This window comes from Cynocephalus volans, chromosome 16 (assembly GCF_027409185.1).
Source record: "Cynocephalus volans isolate mCynVol1 chromosome 16, mCynVol1.pri, whole genome shotgun sequence".
NCBI classification, from domain to species: Eukaryota; Metazoa; Chordata; class Mammalia; order Dermoptera; family Cynocephalidae; genus Cynocephalus; species Cynocephalus volans.
The window spans coordinates 52,622,874-52,639,122 of NC_084475.1; the positions used below are offsets into that span (position 1 = coordinate 52,622,874).

At 44.6% G+C, this 16,249-nt stretch overlaps 1 protein-coding gene across 1 annotated transcript; it reads right to left on the minus strand.

Annotated features, from left to right (window-relative positions):
* Positions 1 to 9,538: 9,538 nt before the first annotated feature.
* On the minus strand, positions 9,539 to 14,570 carry LOC134365194 (uncharacterized). Its single transcript, XM_063081401.1, is given in 2 exon segments — positions 9,539 to 13,300; positions 13,302 to 14,570. Coding segments are annotated over 2 exon segments (5,031 nt in total).
* Between the last annotated feature and the right edge of the window lie 1,679 nt (positions 14,571 to 16,249).

Genomic DNA, 16,249 nt, shown 5'->3' on the forward strand with positions numbered 1-16,249 from the left:
TCCTCTCCAATTTAGAAAGCAACATTTCATTCAATTAGTCCCCTCATTATAAATATTTTCTACAGTGATTCAGTTGACACAGTTTTTCTGACATTGACTGTGCAGATGGCTGCAAACTGGTATCTGGTCTCAAAGGAACTATTTGACCACTGCAATGAAAGAGCAATAAACAAAATAACAACACTGCAGCCCACTTCAGTTTATGTAGGCAGTCAGCCTTTTATCGCTGTAAAACCTTGAAACGGATGTATGAGCTTTGCTGCAATAAACAAAGAGTTGTTTACAGCTTGGGAATGGCAGGTACCAACACTGCACTGGAGCTTGAGCAGCCTGAATGTCAGGAACTGACTAATGTGAAGAAACATATTGTGGCTTGTTTTATGGAGAATATGTTTTATAATCCTCAAGGGGCCATTTATCACGAATTCATCCACTCTGCAGCAGATTGCTGCTTTAATGATGAATACGGGATTTCAGACAGGCCTTCAAGTAAAAAATTGAGGGGAAAAATTTAAATGTTATTTTGTTTCTGTTTGCTTCATCTTTGATAATTCTAAACTTTCAGCCTAGAAAAGCCATTTAACTCATTCTCTCCCTTAAACAAACTAAACATTTTATGACTTGGTGTTAATTCATTAGAAAATTTACATCTGCTTACTGTTGTGAGCTTTTTAAAGAATGCCATTTATTTGTGATCTGGTGAGCTTGCTGTATGCCAACTTTTTCTTTCTTTCTTTCTTTTTTAAAGTACCTAACAAGAATATCCTTTGCTAATAGGCACGGGAAAATGCATCTGGTTTCCCATAAAATGAAATGATCAAATCACCATAGCAAGAATTTTAATAGCCTTAAAAAAAACTGAAGCCACAGGGATATTTACAGAGATGTTATTGGTGGTAAACATTAAATAAAATAGTATACTTGACTTTCTTCATTACGTATTGAAACTTTATTGTAAGAGAAAACAGCAGCTCATCTCAGTCTTAGGAAACTACCCAGTGCAAATTGAAAATTGATATCTAACATTATGTAGCAAGTCTCCATGTTGCAGGTGAATCAAAGCATATGGTATAATCTGTCCCAACATACCCTTTAACATTTTTATGGCCTGTATTGTCACACAGTGAGAAAGCAGACATAAATTTCACGTAGGTGTGTTTGTCTTAATACTCAAGCAGTTGTTTTTTGTTTTAAAAATCAAATACGAGGATTTGTGGGAATAATAACAGTGAAAAGAGTACACATAACAATATTTTTCCAGTAGTTAGCAATCATCTTGTAACAGAATCACTTGTGAGTGGGAAGGTTCTGCTGCTAGATTATAGCACAGACTCCTGGGCCAACCCCTAATCTATAGAATCAGAATTATTCAGGGGTGGGTCAAGGGAATATTCTGTTTAACAAATTCCAAATATGACTGTAACATATACATATAGCACTACTGAAGCAAAGATACAGGAAAGAGTTTAAATAAAAGAGCAACATCATCTCTGCCTATATTGAACATTTAAAGATTTGGAGGATTCAAAGAAATTCTCCTGCGACTCACAGAACTTTATCATTTTCTTTTTTCTACCTTGTCCCTTTCCTCCTTCTCCCTTTAATATTTCTTCTTATTTTCTGCAACTGACGTCTTTTAATCATGAGAATATAACTTGTTTTAAATTAAAAGCTAGTCTAATGCATGAATTTTATTATTTTCAGGTGCATGTGCAACTTCACAATAATATCTTTTTTAAAAATCTTCAAGCAACCTTCCTATCCTACTAGCTGTTGGATCTGTTCACTCAATCAGCATCCGATACAAATAGAGCTGTGCTGACTCAATCAGTGTGATTTCTGGCTATGTTTTGTTGGAGTTATGCAGTTCTGAGTGTAGAGAATGTACACTCTACACTGATAAGCACAGTATTTTCCTTCTTACAGCAGAATGCATTGCTAGCGTAAATATGGGCTTAGAGAAAAGAAAACAGAAGCAAAAAAGTCAGCTGTCTCATTAGATGTGGGGTTAATATTTCAGATCTCCTCTTCTTCTACCAAGGTTTGAATGTTACCAGTGCAACAGGTTCTATTTCATGATACAGCCAATTTTCTTTTAAATCTAATTAGTAATTAGCAATGCTTAATTCCAGCTATTAGATTTCACCTAAACCAACTAAGAGTAAAGCAGTGAAGTTATTAAGTATTTCAAACGAAAGCTTCAAAGCTACTTTTCCATTTTGGGGAATCTCAAATGATCTCACAATTAAGTTGGACATTTCTTTTCCAGCCCTGAAATAGTCTTATGTGGGATGAACAGCATCCATTCCTTTTAAAGACAAAAAGAATTCTGAAGAGCCAAAGATATTGTCACCAAATAAAGATGTGTGGAGAAATCTATCAGATTATAATCACTAAATTAGGTCACGTGGTTCACAAAATATTTTTACGTAAAAGATACAATTTTAAAATGAAAGTAGTTAAAAAGAGTTTCTTCTAGAGCTGACATATCTCTCACAAATCAGCCTTCTTCACACACTGATTTGTTAATGTCAGCTCTAATTCCAAATTTTGTTAAAGAGCTCAACACCACATTTTGCTTCCTATTTTTGTTCTTGAACTTGCTTTTCCTGCTGTTAATTTGTGCTGTGCTAACTTATTTTTATAATATGAGTTTGAGTATGTAAATCATAATTGGCTGGAAAATAGATAGCTATATAAAAAATTGGGCATTAATCTAAACTAAAAATTGTCAAAATTGAAACCAGTAATTTTTAGTCTCTACTTCCCCTCTCTTTCTTCAGACTGTTAATTATTTGGCTGCCAACTCATTGTCTATTCTTTCTTCTAGCCATTAACTTTTTATGCTTGTCTTTATGTCATCTCTCTTCCAAATATTTAGCTAATGTGTATCTATTTTCTTCTTCAGTGAAGACCCCTTCAGCGTGTTTCTTATATTTATGTTTCTCATTATAATATCCTAAAATTCTCTTTTATTTACCTGTAGAAGTTTCCTTTTAACTTATGTGCCTTAAACCAAAGCAAGCATTTTGTAATCTTCATTATTCTGCTACTCAGGGATTCTTATGTAGAGCAGTGCACCTAAACGTGACCAGCAGACCAGCATCCTTAGTGTTACCTGGAAACATTTAAGAATACATATTCTCAGGACCCAACCCAGACCTACTGAATCAGAAATTCTAAGGGTGGCACCCAGCAGTCTGTTTTTTAACAAGCCTTCCAAACTAAAATTCGAGAACCTCTGGTGTGGAATATAAAACAATTGGTCTTTTAAGTCAGACAGACCTAAATTTGAATTTAGGCTCTTCAACTTACTTGTATGATCTTAATCAAATTGCTTAACTTCTGATTGGCCCACCTTGAGTCATGGTGCCTACCCATACCTAATTTTTGTGTTCACATAAACAGGATGATCTAAATGGCTTATCCTTGGTTATGACCCTACACTGTAGCTAGGGAGGTGGGAAAAAAAATACCATCTCAATCACAAGAAAAAGGAGGAGTGGTTCCTTAAGGAAGGGATGCTTGGGGAAAAACAATTTCTATTTCTTTCAAAAGACATTGTTTATTTTATTCCTACTCTCTCTGTTCTGGTTCTAAAAATCTGTGACCATTTACTTTCTTCCAGACTTGGATCAAAATCAATTATTTTCAGGAGCATTTCTAGGTTAATCCATCCTTTTCTGAACACAATTTTACCACGTTTCAAAATATAGTATTTATTTTATGCAATTCCTTTGTGATTATCCCCATGCCAGTTCTCCTGCATGATTGGTTTCCTAACTAGATTATAAATTCTTCTAGACGGGGACATTGATGTCCTACTGGTCACTCCCTGTGTTTCATGTAGTTCTCCTACTTAGGATGTATTTAATAAATGCTTTCAAGTTATTAATCCTGCTTATGTTTTAGATTCTAACCTAAATCACATAATAAAAGACTTGAGTTATAATTGTTTTCTTAAAATATAATAAATTTATGTTTTGAAGATATAGGTCTTATAACTGGAAGTTCTGATGAATTTAAAAGGCAAGTCAGGCAAGCCTGAATTAAAGCTATTGCTGAAAGAGCCCTAATAGTTCCATATTTCTTGATAATGAAGAAAAAGCATTTCCCTTCTTTTTGTCAGTGTGATCATGATCTAAGTACATAAAAATTTACTGAGACAGTAATTAGAGATGTATGCTTTCAAATGTTAGCTAATAAGCAGAAATTATATAACTGGTTTTGAGCTAGTAACTAAGAGCTCAGAATCGGAATAAGTCATATACAGTCCAAACCTTGACACTAATTCTTACTAATATTCTCTGGTCTTTAATTTGCTCATCTGTAAAATGGGAGCAATTTCATCACATTATTTTGGGTATAAGATGAGCTATTATTCCTAGAGTACTTAGCACAGTGTTTAACACATAATAAGTGCTCAAACTATCTAACTACTTTATTATTATCTTCATTCTCATTGTTTTCATTTTCTCACCCCCACCCAAGGCACCGCACTCAGCTATACAGACATTCCTTGGGGCACTGCCTATGCCTGGAGGCTGTTCTCCAGGGAGTCAGGGTTTGGTGCTGGCTCTTCTTCCCCAGTTCCAAACCCTCATTCTTTTCTATGTTAATACAACTGCTCCTAAAAACTAAATACATCCTTCCACTCCATCTACATCCTGCATCTATTTCTAAAGGTGGAACTAGGAACAATGCTTTCAAGGGAAAACTCAATTTGAATTTATCATTATTGTTTATCATTGTAATGAAGAGTCTAACTCCATTTTTGATGTTTGAATTCTGACACCTTTCGAATCCCAATACTCCCTTCCCCTTCTGCTCCATATATGGTCAAGCTGAGTAGAAAGTCTAGGTGCTCCCTCCATGTGCCAGCATGAAGTTTAAACTACACAAAAGCCCTAGTCTGTGGGCACACAGACCCTCTCATCTTGGTTCAACCCACTAACCACCCTAAAACCCAATGCCTGTTGCCCCTCTTTGCTCCCCCTCCAGCCATTTTCAGACCTGCTTTGGAAGCTGTTCTTGCTTTTCCCAGGAAGCTTCCTTATGTGGGTCATAAAAGTTTTCATCACCTCTTGTAGTATGTGTGGCATAATTAGTCTTGACATCTCAAATTTTGGGTGAGGGGTTCACCTTGCCTCTATGGGGTATCCACAACAATAATCATCATCATTCAAATGCCAATTAACCAATAGTATTTTTATCCTTCTCTGGAGCTCTTCATTTTCAGACAAACTAACTCAGCATAGTTAAGCAAACTAGTTGAAAATATATTGTTCTTTTAAATTAGTGTTCAGTGTGAAAGTTGGTGATTCTGGGTCATCAGTCCCAAAATCTGGTACCCTGAATGAGTTTGCCAGACCAAAAATACACACACACACACACACACACACACACACACACACACACACACACACACACACACACACACACACACACACACACACGGTCATCAGTCCCAAAATCTGGTACCCTGAATGAGTTTGCCAGACCAAAAATACACACACACACACACACACACACACACACACACACACACACACACACACACGGTCATCAGTCCCAAAATCTGGTACCCTGAATGAGTTTGCCAGACCAAAAATACACACACACACACACACACACACACACACACACACACACACACACACACAGGGTCATCAGTCCCAAAATCTGGTACCCTGAATGAGTTTGCCAGACCAAAAATACACACACACACACACACACACACACACACACACACACACACACACACACACACACACACACACGGTCATCAGTCCCAAAATCTGGTACCCTGAATGAGTTTGCCAGACCAAAAATACACACACACACACACACACACACACACACACACACACACACACACACACACACACACACACGGTCATCAGTCCCAAAATCTGGTACCCTGAATGAGTTTGCCAGACCAAAAATACACACACACACACACACACACACACACACACACACACACACGTATGTTATCTTGTATTATCCCTTTTCCTTTGGATATTCTGGTATTTTGTAAAGTTGTAGTTTCAGTGTTTTTACCAGCATTCCCAAAACTATCCCATTTTTGCTTGATTGTTTTCATCTATTGGTACATATTTACTTTATATCTTTACCTTTATTACTAGTTAAAAAGCGTTCATTAATTTTTTGAGCCTCAAAACAACTCTGTGAAATATCATCTTGACCTATGGCTTTTGTGGCTGGTTCTAGGTTCCTTCACAATATAATGATTTTCTTCCATCTTTAGAGGTGTTATGGATGAATTCTAGAGGCTTCATTCTAAATATATTTCCAATGACTTTTAGCTTAATGAAAACCCGCCTGATTAATTTTAAAAAATTGTTTTTGATATGGAAAGAAAATATTAATTATATTCAAGGAAAATAAAACAGAATGAGGATGGAGAGACAGCTATTAATCATCTTCAGAGTAGATGGAATTTCTGTCTGAGGAAAATCCTTTGATCAGAGATGTTTTTGGGGTGTTAGAGGACATGGAAGCCACAGAATTGTATCAAGTATAAGCAAGCCCCTCTTCCCAAACCACCTGCTGCTCTGAACTTGCCATGAGTTCTGAGATGCAGGCTTAATCCTGTTACATTATTTTTTGAAAAAAAAAAAAAAAAAAAACCCAAAGTGAAAGCAACCTCCTGAAAACTAAACGTTGTAAGGTGTTCCAGATCCATTTGCTATAATATTGTGTTTTCCTTGCTAAAAATAAAAAATAAAATGAATAAAAAATTGTAACTTTTTTTGTTTGTTTCTTTAAGTATCCAACTCTCTGGGCTGAGGTTGAAATTTGGCTTTGTTTACAAGTAATGTGAAGTGATGTGTAGACTCGAAGTAGAACTTAATGGATGTTTTTCACATCATAAAAGCACTATGCAGGTTTGGCACAATTTAAATGACTGGCAGGCTCCACTTAGCAGAGGCCAAAGAATGAAATGCCAGGGGTGTTGCAGGTCAGTACACTGGCAGAGGTATATGGGAAAATATGGGAAAGCTTGCCTGGCTCTAGCTGCTGCAATTACTCGCTCATGTTCATGAGAGATAAAATTGAACCAAGTAAAAAAAGAAACCATTAAATATTAATGTGTAGTACTGAGAGACGCCTGATTTGGGCAATCAATCAGTCAGGAGAGACCCTCCCAAGGAACAACGAGACCACGGCTCCGGATGCAATTAGCAAGAGGTTTTATTGAACATACGGGTACCCGGGCGGCTCAGTCTCTCGGTAGACTGGCGCGCCGAGTAGAGTTTTTGAGCTTGTTTTATAGCAAAAAGCGCGGGTACAGAAGCGAGAAGCAAGGTTATTGGTCGGTTTAAACAAGGCCAGGGAAAAAGCGCGGGTACAGAAGCGAGAAGCAAGGTAATTGGTTGGTTTAAACTAGGCCAGGGAAAAAGCGCGGGTCAAAAAAGCGCGGGTCATGTGGGAGTTCTTGAAACAGCTGAATGGGCGCTCTTGAAACAGCTGAAGGGCGCCCTGGAAACTGCTGATAATTTTTTTCTTTTCTAGGGTATTTATCTGTGCCTTGCAGAATGGCGTTACTGCGGCTAGCTTGGAAAACACTTCTTTCATTCCCCCATTTCTCTTGTGGGAAGCTCTAATCTTAGAGCGAATTTAGAGGTTGTCTTCGCTGTCTAGGGTCTGATATTTTTGTCTAAGGACCAGAATTTTTACTGCACTTACCCTGTCATTAATGAACTGGACTAACCTATTGATGATGCAGGGCCCGAGGGTGAACAACAGAAGGAGGAGCAATAGGGGCCCGGCGATGGTTGATAGCAGGGTAGTGAACCAAGGGGAGTTATTGAACCACCCTTCATACCAGTTTTGGTTTTTCTGGCGCTCCAACTGTCTTTTATCTAGTCTCTCTTTGAGTTTTCTCATGGAGTCTCGCACCACACCTGAGTGGTCTACATAAAAACAGCACTCTTCTCTTAGGGCCGCGCAGAGGCCTCCTTCTCTTAGGAACAGTAGGTCAAGGCCTCTTCTATTCTGGAGTACTACCTCCGATAGGGAAGTCAGCGAGTCCTCCAGCTTGCTGATTGAGTCCTGGAGGACCCGGAGGTCAGTATCCATGGCGGCCTGGAGGCTGGCTAGGCCTTGTTGGAGGTCTATGGGCCCTTTAATTAGGGCGGATGCGCCAGTACCTATACCTGCTGCGACCCCCAACCCCAGAAGAACAGCTAGGGTAAGTGAGACAGGCTCTCTTTTAACCCTGGGGTGAGGATCGCCATAGGCCTGCAACAAAGTTTCTTCAGAATGGTAATAGATGCGAGGGACCAGCTGGATCAGGATACAGAAATCTTTAGACTGATTAAAAACTGAGGTGGAGAGGCAGGGGGTGAGGCCGGTGCTACAGGCCCACCAGCTATGGTTGGTGGGGAGCAGGTACTGATGTTCCGTGGAGGAGTTGATGGGTAGGGTCTGGTTGCAAAGATGCTGATGGGTAGAGGGCACCTTGCCTATGCACGACCCGTGTCCTGAGACCTCAGTGAGGGTAAGTTTTCCTTGGCTCTCCCAGCGGCACTGGGTATAGTTGGAGGTATAAGTGAAGGCCCCTCCTAAGGAGGCAACTCCTTCATAATAAGGGGGACCCAAGGCCAAACAGAGCCAGCAAGACTTCGTGGCGTCTGGGTCGGTAGCATTTAAGGCTAGGAAGGCCCCCCTCACAAGGCCAAAGAGTCTGTCGCCCGTGGTGGGAGACAGGGTGTTCAGGACAACACTTCCCTCTAGTACCGTTGGGACTTGGCTAGGAGCCGCCGAGGGTTGAGAGATGGGCGGCGCTTCCCTCGTTGGGGAAGGGGGGTTTTTGTTAGGGGGTCCTTGTTTCGCAAGGACGGAGTTGGGGCCCACTGTCTCAGCTGGCTTGCTGGTGATCTCTAACCGAATGGTCAACTGTACGCCTGGATATCCAGACACATAGAATCCCAATCCCCAGGTTTTTCCTATTGTCCACTCTTTGGATTGCCGTCCTTGTTCTGTGAAATTTATGTTAAGGGGGTTACACCAGCCGGTTTTTTCACAGGTTGCCAGTAGGGCACCCCATGATCGCTCTGTGTCCTTCCATTTTACAGTTATGAGGTCCCAGGAGGACGTAGGTTGCCAATAAACATTCCCCGTGGTTTCACAACCCCATTCTTTACAATACAGGGATTCTAGCCCTCCACACCTTCTAGCTTCTGAAAGGGACCGGCCATCCCGGGGACACACGTAGAAGGTGGAACTAGCCATTCTGGTCCTAGCCTTAGGGTAGCTGCATCCTATGGCTCCCCAGGTGATCTGTTTATAAGCATTCTCATAGTTTGAGTCAGGGGGTCTGACTCTCTTAGAGGTTGATACATCGGTTTCTGGGATATCCCAGGTCTCAAGACCGGCCGCCAGGGCACATACATCAGGTGTAAGAACGGGCCACCAAGTCCAAGGGGGCTGGACTTTCTCTGTCTTCCAGACAACATTCCCAGTTTGGGACAGTACCTGCCAGGTGAGGGTCACAGGCTGGTGAGGGTTTTCACTCGTTCTGCCGCCGCCGAAAACGCAGCTTAAGAGGATGATCAGTCTTTTCCAGCTCCCAAGACTCATCTGGTGCCGAGGGTGGTGCAGGCTTGAGGTGAGAAGCATGGACCCAGGCAGCGATACCGTCGACTTTTACTGCGGTCGGGGTGGTCAGCAACACCAGGTACGGGCCTTTCCACCGAGGCTCAAGGCTGCTGGGTCGGTGGCGTCTGACAAGCACTCGGTCTCCGGCCTGGAACGGGTGGGGGATTGTCACGGTACCGGGCTTGTACACCTCCTTGATCTGGTCCCAGATCTGGGTCCTCACAACTTCTAAAGCCTTTAAATGAGTAAATAAGACAGGGAGAAAATTATCATTGGGACCCAATGTCCCTCCAGACTCGAGTATGGGGGGTGGTCCCCCATAGAGAATTTCATAAGGAGTTAGACCAAACTGGCCAGGGGTATTCCTGGCTCTGAGCAGCGCTAAGGGAAGGAGGGCCACCCAGTCTTTTCCACCGGTCTCTAAGGCTAATTTGGTTAAGGTCTCTTTGATTGTCCTGTTCATTCTTTCTACCTGACCTGAGCTCTGGGGTCTATACGCACAGTGTAATTTCCAATTTATCCCCAGTTGAGTGGCCAGTCCCTGACTTATCTGAGCAACAAAGGCTGGGCCATTGTCTGACCCGAGTACCTTAGGGATCCCGAAGCGGGGTAGAATTTCCTCTAATATCTTTTTGCAGACGGTCAAGGCCGTTTCAGTTTTGGTAGGAAAAGCTTCTACCCATCCGGAAAAAGTGTCTATGAATACCAGCAGATACCTGTTTCCATACCGGCCAGGCTTTACCTCTGTGAAGTCTACCTCCCAGTACACGCCGGGTCGATCTCCTCGTTGTCTCTTTCCGATCTCTCGGTAGGTTGGGACCGCATTAGTCATGACACAAGCCTGACACCGACTGGTGACCTCGCGAACTACAGACTGGAGGTTCGGGATGAGGAGGCTGGTGCGGTTTACTAATTGGAGAAGCTTTTCTGGTCCTAAGTGTGTCAACTGATGCAACCGCTGAATAAATTCTTTCCCCCGGTCAGGGGTGAGCTCTCTTGGCTCGGCCTTAACCTGGGCGGGTTCGATTAGCTCTTGAGGTTTTGTAGTTTCCGCCAGCACTCTGGTCGACAGGGCGGCTTGTTTTGCAGCCTCGTCGGCCCTCCGGTTCCCGGTGGCCACAGGGTCATTTCCCCTCTGGTGACCGGGGCAGTGGATAATGGCGACCCGCTTAGGGAGGTGAATGGCCTCTAGCAGGGCCAGAATTTCTTCCTTGTTTTTAATGTCTTTCCCCGCAGAAGTGAGCAACCCCCTCTGTTTATATATTGCCCCATGAATGTGAGCAGTGGCAAAAGCATACCTGCTGTCGGTGTAGATGTTGATGTTTTTTCCTTCGGCCAGGCGTAATGCCTGCGTCAAAGCCACTAGTTCGGCCTTCTGGGCTGACGTACCTTCTGGCAGGCTGCTTGTCCACACCGTCCGCTTGCCATCTACGATGGCGGCCCCTGCTCTCTGCTTACCCTCCGCGATGAAACTGCTACCGTCCGTATACCAGGCTGGCACCCCGGGCAATGGCTGGTCTTTCAGGTCTCGTCGAGTTCCAGTTTCTTCGGCGAGGATCTCTGAGCACCTGTGTACTGGGGTAGCTTCCGATTCGACTGGTAGGAGGGTAGCTGGGTTCAGGATGGCAGGGGGTGCAAACGATATCCTTTCATTTAGCAGCAGGCTCTGGTAATGAGTCATCCTGGCATTGGTCATCCACCGGTCGGGGGGCTGCCGCACAATGCTTTCGAGGCTATGGGGAGCAATCACAGTCACATTCTGTCCCAAGGTTAACTTATCAGCGTCCTTGAGAAGGAGTGCCACGGCTGCAACCGCTTTCAGGCAGGTTGGCCACCCGCTAGCCACCGGATCCAATTTTTTTGATAGGTAAGCTACTGGCCGCCGCCAGGGTCCTAAAGTCTGAGTAAGCACTCCCCGGGCCACACCGGCTCTCTCATCTACGTATAGAGTAAATGGTTTGGTGAGGTCTGGGAGGGCCAAAGCGGGGGCTGACAGCAAGGCTTTTTTTATGCGGTCAAAAGCTTTTTGATGTTCCTCAGTCCAGGTAAAAGGGATGCTTTCCTTTGTTAAGGGATACAGGGGTGCAGCTAGGGAAGCAAACCCAGGGATCCAGAGCCTGCAGAATCCTGCAGTGCCCAGAAATTCACGGACCTGTCTGGGGGTCGTGGGAGCGGGGATTTTCATAACAGTAGCCTTTCGGGCCGGGGTCAGCCATCTTTTTCCCCCCTTGAGTAGGTACCCCAGATAGGTGACCTCTCTTTGGCAGAGCTGGGCCTTTTTAGCCGATACCCGGTACCCTAATTTACTCAATTCCTGTAGGAGCTTTTGTGTCCCTTCTTTGCAGTCTCTATATGTGGGGGCTGCCACCAAGAGGTCGTCTACATATTGGAGTAGCACTACCTGAGGGTTGAGGGCCCTAAAGGGGGCCAAATCTCGGTGGAGGGCCTCGTCGAAGAGAGTGGGAGAGTTCTTGAACCCTTGGGGCAGCCGTGTCCAGGTCAACTGACCTGCGTTACCTTTTTCTGGGTCTTTCCACTCGAACGCGAATAGCGGCTGGCTGCTGGGGTGTAGCCTGAGGCAGAAAAAGGCATCCTTGAGATCTAAGACTGAATACCAAGTGTGGCAGGGCGGAAGGGAACTCAGAAGGCTGTAAGGGTTTGGGACGGTGGGATGAATATCCTGTACCCTTTTATTAATTTCTCTCAGGTCTTGGACTGGCCGATAGTCATTGGTCCCTGGCTTTTTTACAGGTAGTAGAGGGGTATTCCAGGGCGATTGACAGGGCACCAGGACCCCTAGGTCTAAGAACCTCTGGATGTGGGGTCTGATACCTTCCCGGGCTTCCTTGCTCATTGGATATTGTCGAACAGCCACCGGTGAGGCACCTGATCTTAGTTCCACTACCACTGGTGGGACTTGATTGGCCAGTCCCATGCCTGCCCTCTCTGCCCATACAGTGGGAAAAAGTTGGAGCCAGGATGGGTCGATAGAGGAGGGACCTGGCTTTTCATGTAGCCGGTATTCTTCTTCTAGGTTCAGGGTCAGGCACAGTGTAGGGCGGTCTTCCCATGTTACTTGTGGGCCCTCAGCAGAAAACTGGATCTGGGCCTTTAGTTTGGTTAAGAGGTCCCTACCCAACAAAGGGGAGGGGCACTCGGGTATGACCAGAAAGGAGTGGGTCACCTGTTTATGTCCAGCCTTTAAAAGTCTCTTTGTGGTCCAGGGGTAGACTTTGCTCCCTGTTGCTCCTTGTACGACTGTCCGTCTGGACCCTACCCTTCCCAGGGGTTGGGTCAAAACTGAATGTTCAGCCCCGGTATCGACCAGGAACTCAATGGGAGTCCCCTCCACAGTCAGCGTTATCCTAGGTTCGGGGAGGGGGTCCGAACCTTGACTCCCCTAGTCATCTAGGGACAGAACTCTGGCTTCTCTGACGTTTTTCTTTCGGGGACATTCTCTTGCCCAGTGACCCTTTTCTTTACAGTATGCGCACTGGTCTTTGTCCAGAGGAGATCTTTTATCCCTAGGTGTCTTTCTTGCCCGGTTGCTCAGATTCCCTGTCTGCCTATCCCTAAAACCTTTTTCACTTACTACTGCGGCCAAAATCCTAGTCAAGTTTTTCTCTTGGCGCTTATCGCGCCGCCTTTCTCTCTCTTCTGCCTCCTTTTTTTTCTCTTTCCTCTCTTTCTTCTTCTGTCTCCCTTTTGTGGTACACCTTTTCTGCCTCCCTCACTAAATCTTGCAAGGAATAATCTTGGAGCCCCTCTAGCCTCTGTAACTTTTTTCTAATATCTGGGGCTGACTGTCCGATGAAGGCCATGGTAACTGCAGCCTGCTGCCCCTCAGAAGAGGGCTCAAACGGAGTGTATCTCCTATAGGCCTCCATTAGGCGTTCTAAGAAAACCGAAGGGGGTTCTGCCGGTCCTTGTAAGACCTCTCTTACCTTAGCCAAATTGGTGGGGCGCCGAGCTGCCCCTTTGAGACCTGCCACTAGAGTCCGGCGGTAGACCAGGAGACGCTCCCTACCTGCGGCTGTGTTGTAGTCCCACTGAGGTCGATTGAGGGGGAAGGCCTCATTAATGAGGTTGTCGAGTTGAGTAGGGGCCCCGTTGTCCCCCAGGACATTCTTGCGGGCCTCAAGGAGAATCCTTTCTCGTTCCTCCGTGGTGAAGAGAATCTGTAGGAGCTGTTGGCAATCGTCCCAGGTGGGCTGATGAGAAAACATAAGAGACTCAAGGAGCCCCGTGAGTCCTGCTGGATTTTCAGAGAAAGAAGGATGATTAGATTTCCAATTATAAAGATCTGCTGAAGAGAAAGGCCAATATTGCAGAGGGACTAGGCCGTTGGGTTCGGCTGGGGGTCCTATGGCTCGGAGGGGTAAAATCACAGTGGAATCAGGACCCGAGTCGTCTGCCGGACTGCGGGCACGGCGACTCCTGGTCCCTGCGGCTGGTCCCTCAGGATCGGAAATATCAGGCGCCTGGACCGGCGCCGGTCCGACCGCCTGAGGGGCCAGAGGAGGTGGCGGGGCTGCCGGATAGGGCGGGGGCTCAGAGAGAAGGAGCAAGTCGTCTGTTGCCGGGTAGATGGGGGGTCGGGGAGGAGCGGATGGCCCCTCTGGACTGGAGACGACAGCGACCTTGACAGAGGGCGGCATCCATGGTGGGGGACTCTGGGCGAGGTCTTGCCACACCACGATATATGGAACTTGGTCCGGGTGTCCCCCGATTTCCTGAAAGACAATCCTTTTAACTGCGGAAATGACAGAGACATTAAAAGTTCCTTCCGGCGGCCACCCGACACCGAACGTGGGCCACTCGGAGGAACAAAAGGTCCGCCATTTTCCCTTTCTGATTTCCACGGACAGATTGTGAGCCCTTGCTCTCACGTCCCTCCAGTGATCTAGAGTGAGGGAGAGAGGGGTAGAGTTATTTTGTCCCATTTCGAAGAGAGGGACCACGACACAGAGGCCTATCAGGAACAAAACAAAAAGAAACCAGAAACGGCGGCGAGATCGAGTAGCGTAGAGACAAAAGAAGGAGTCAGATGGCAGAGCGCGCCTCTCTAGACGCGGCAGTGGGATCAGAACGCAATGATCCTCTCCTGAGGGGTCCACCAGGCGTCCCTGGTCCTCCCCTGATCCTGGGACGTCTCCCAGGATTACCGGACGGTGAGCCCCCGAACACGTCTGTTCGCTACTCACACGTCGCTCCCAGAGCGATCAGCCCGGAACAAACTGAAACCAAAATGCGCGCACTCAGAGGGACAGTCAGAGTTACGGAGTCAGACACAGAAACGAGACAAGGAGCGATCGCTGGCCAGCTTACCTCCCGTTGGTGGGTCGGTGGTCCTTGGGTGGGGGTCTAATCCCGGACGAGCCCCCAAATGAGAGACGCCTGATTTGGGCAATCAATCAGTCAGGAGAGACCCTCCCAAGGAACAACGAGACCACGGCTCCGGATGCAATTAGCAAGAGGTTTTATTGAACATACGGGTACCCGGGCGGCTCAGTCTCTCGGTAGACTGGCGCGCCGAGTAGAGTTTTTGAGCTTGTTTTATAGCAAAAAGCGCGGGTACAGAAGCGAGAAGCAAGGTTATTGGTCGGTTTAAACAAGGCCAGGGAAAAAGCGCGGGTACAGAAGCGAGAAGCAAGGTAATTGGTTGGTTTAAACTAGGCCAGGGAAAAAGCGCGGGTCAAAAAAGCGCGGGTCATGTGGGAGTTCTTGAAACAGCTGAATGGGCGCTCTTGAAACAGCTGAAGGGCGCCCTGGAAACTGCTGATAATTTTTTTCTTTTCTAGGGTATTTATCTGTGCCTTGCAGAATGGCGTTACTGCGGCTAGCTTGGAAAACACTTCTTTCAGTACTCATTGACCCAAGGATTGGAGAGAGACTATCTTCCATATGCTTCCTTTACTTATGTTTTACGGCATGAAATAGGACTTAATTATTCCATTTTATTCCCAAAGATAAAGCCCTATATAAATTGGAAAACGTATTTATTCTTTAAATGCTGATATGAAGACAGAATTTTAACATCCTTCCAAGCTGTCTTGATTAAAGATATTATGAAAAAACAGGCCAACAAAAAGGAAAGAAGTTAGTTCCTGCCATTTCCAGAGGAAATCTTATCCAATTCATGGAACTCATTTTTTAAATGACATAAATTATCATACTGTTTGCTCACAAGGAATTTTCATGTGTTATTTCATTTAATCCTAAAAGGATTACATATTCCAAATTCTTAGATCTATTTTCAATGAGATCTATCCGTTATTATAGAATTAATATCATGAGTCCATGTGTTGAGTGTTTTATTCTCATTCTTATTTTTTATATATTTTGATACAATACATAAATAATGAATTGTGCCAATATAGAAATAGTTTATAATAGCATTACTACACTTTAAATGGGTATGTCAGTATTTCTTCATATTTAATGTATTTTCTGTCTTGACAACTATAAGTTTATATAAATAAGCTTAATGCCACAGGTAAAAAAAAATGCAGTAATATGTTTAATGTTTTAATTAGGAAATTTTATAGTAATAGAATCTCTATAAAATGTAATATAAAGACTTATTTATAACATATGGCCTATCACATACAACTGAAGACCC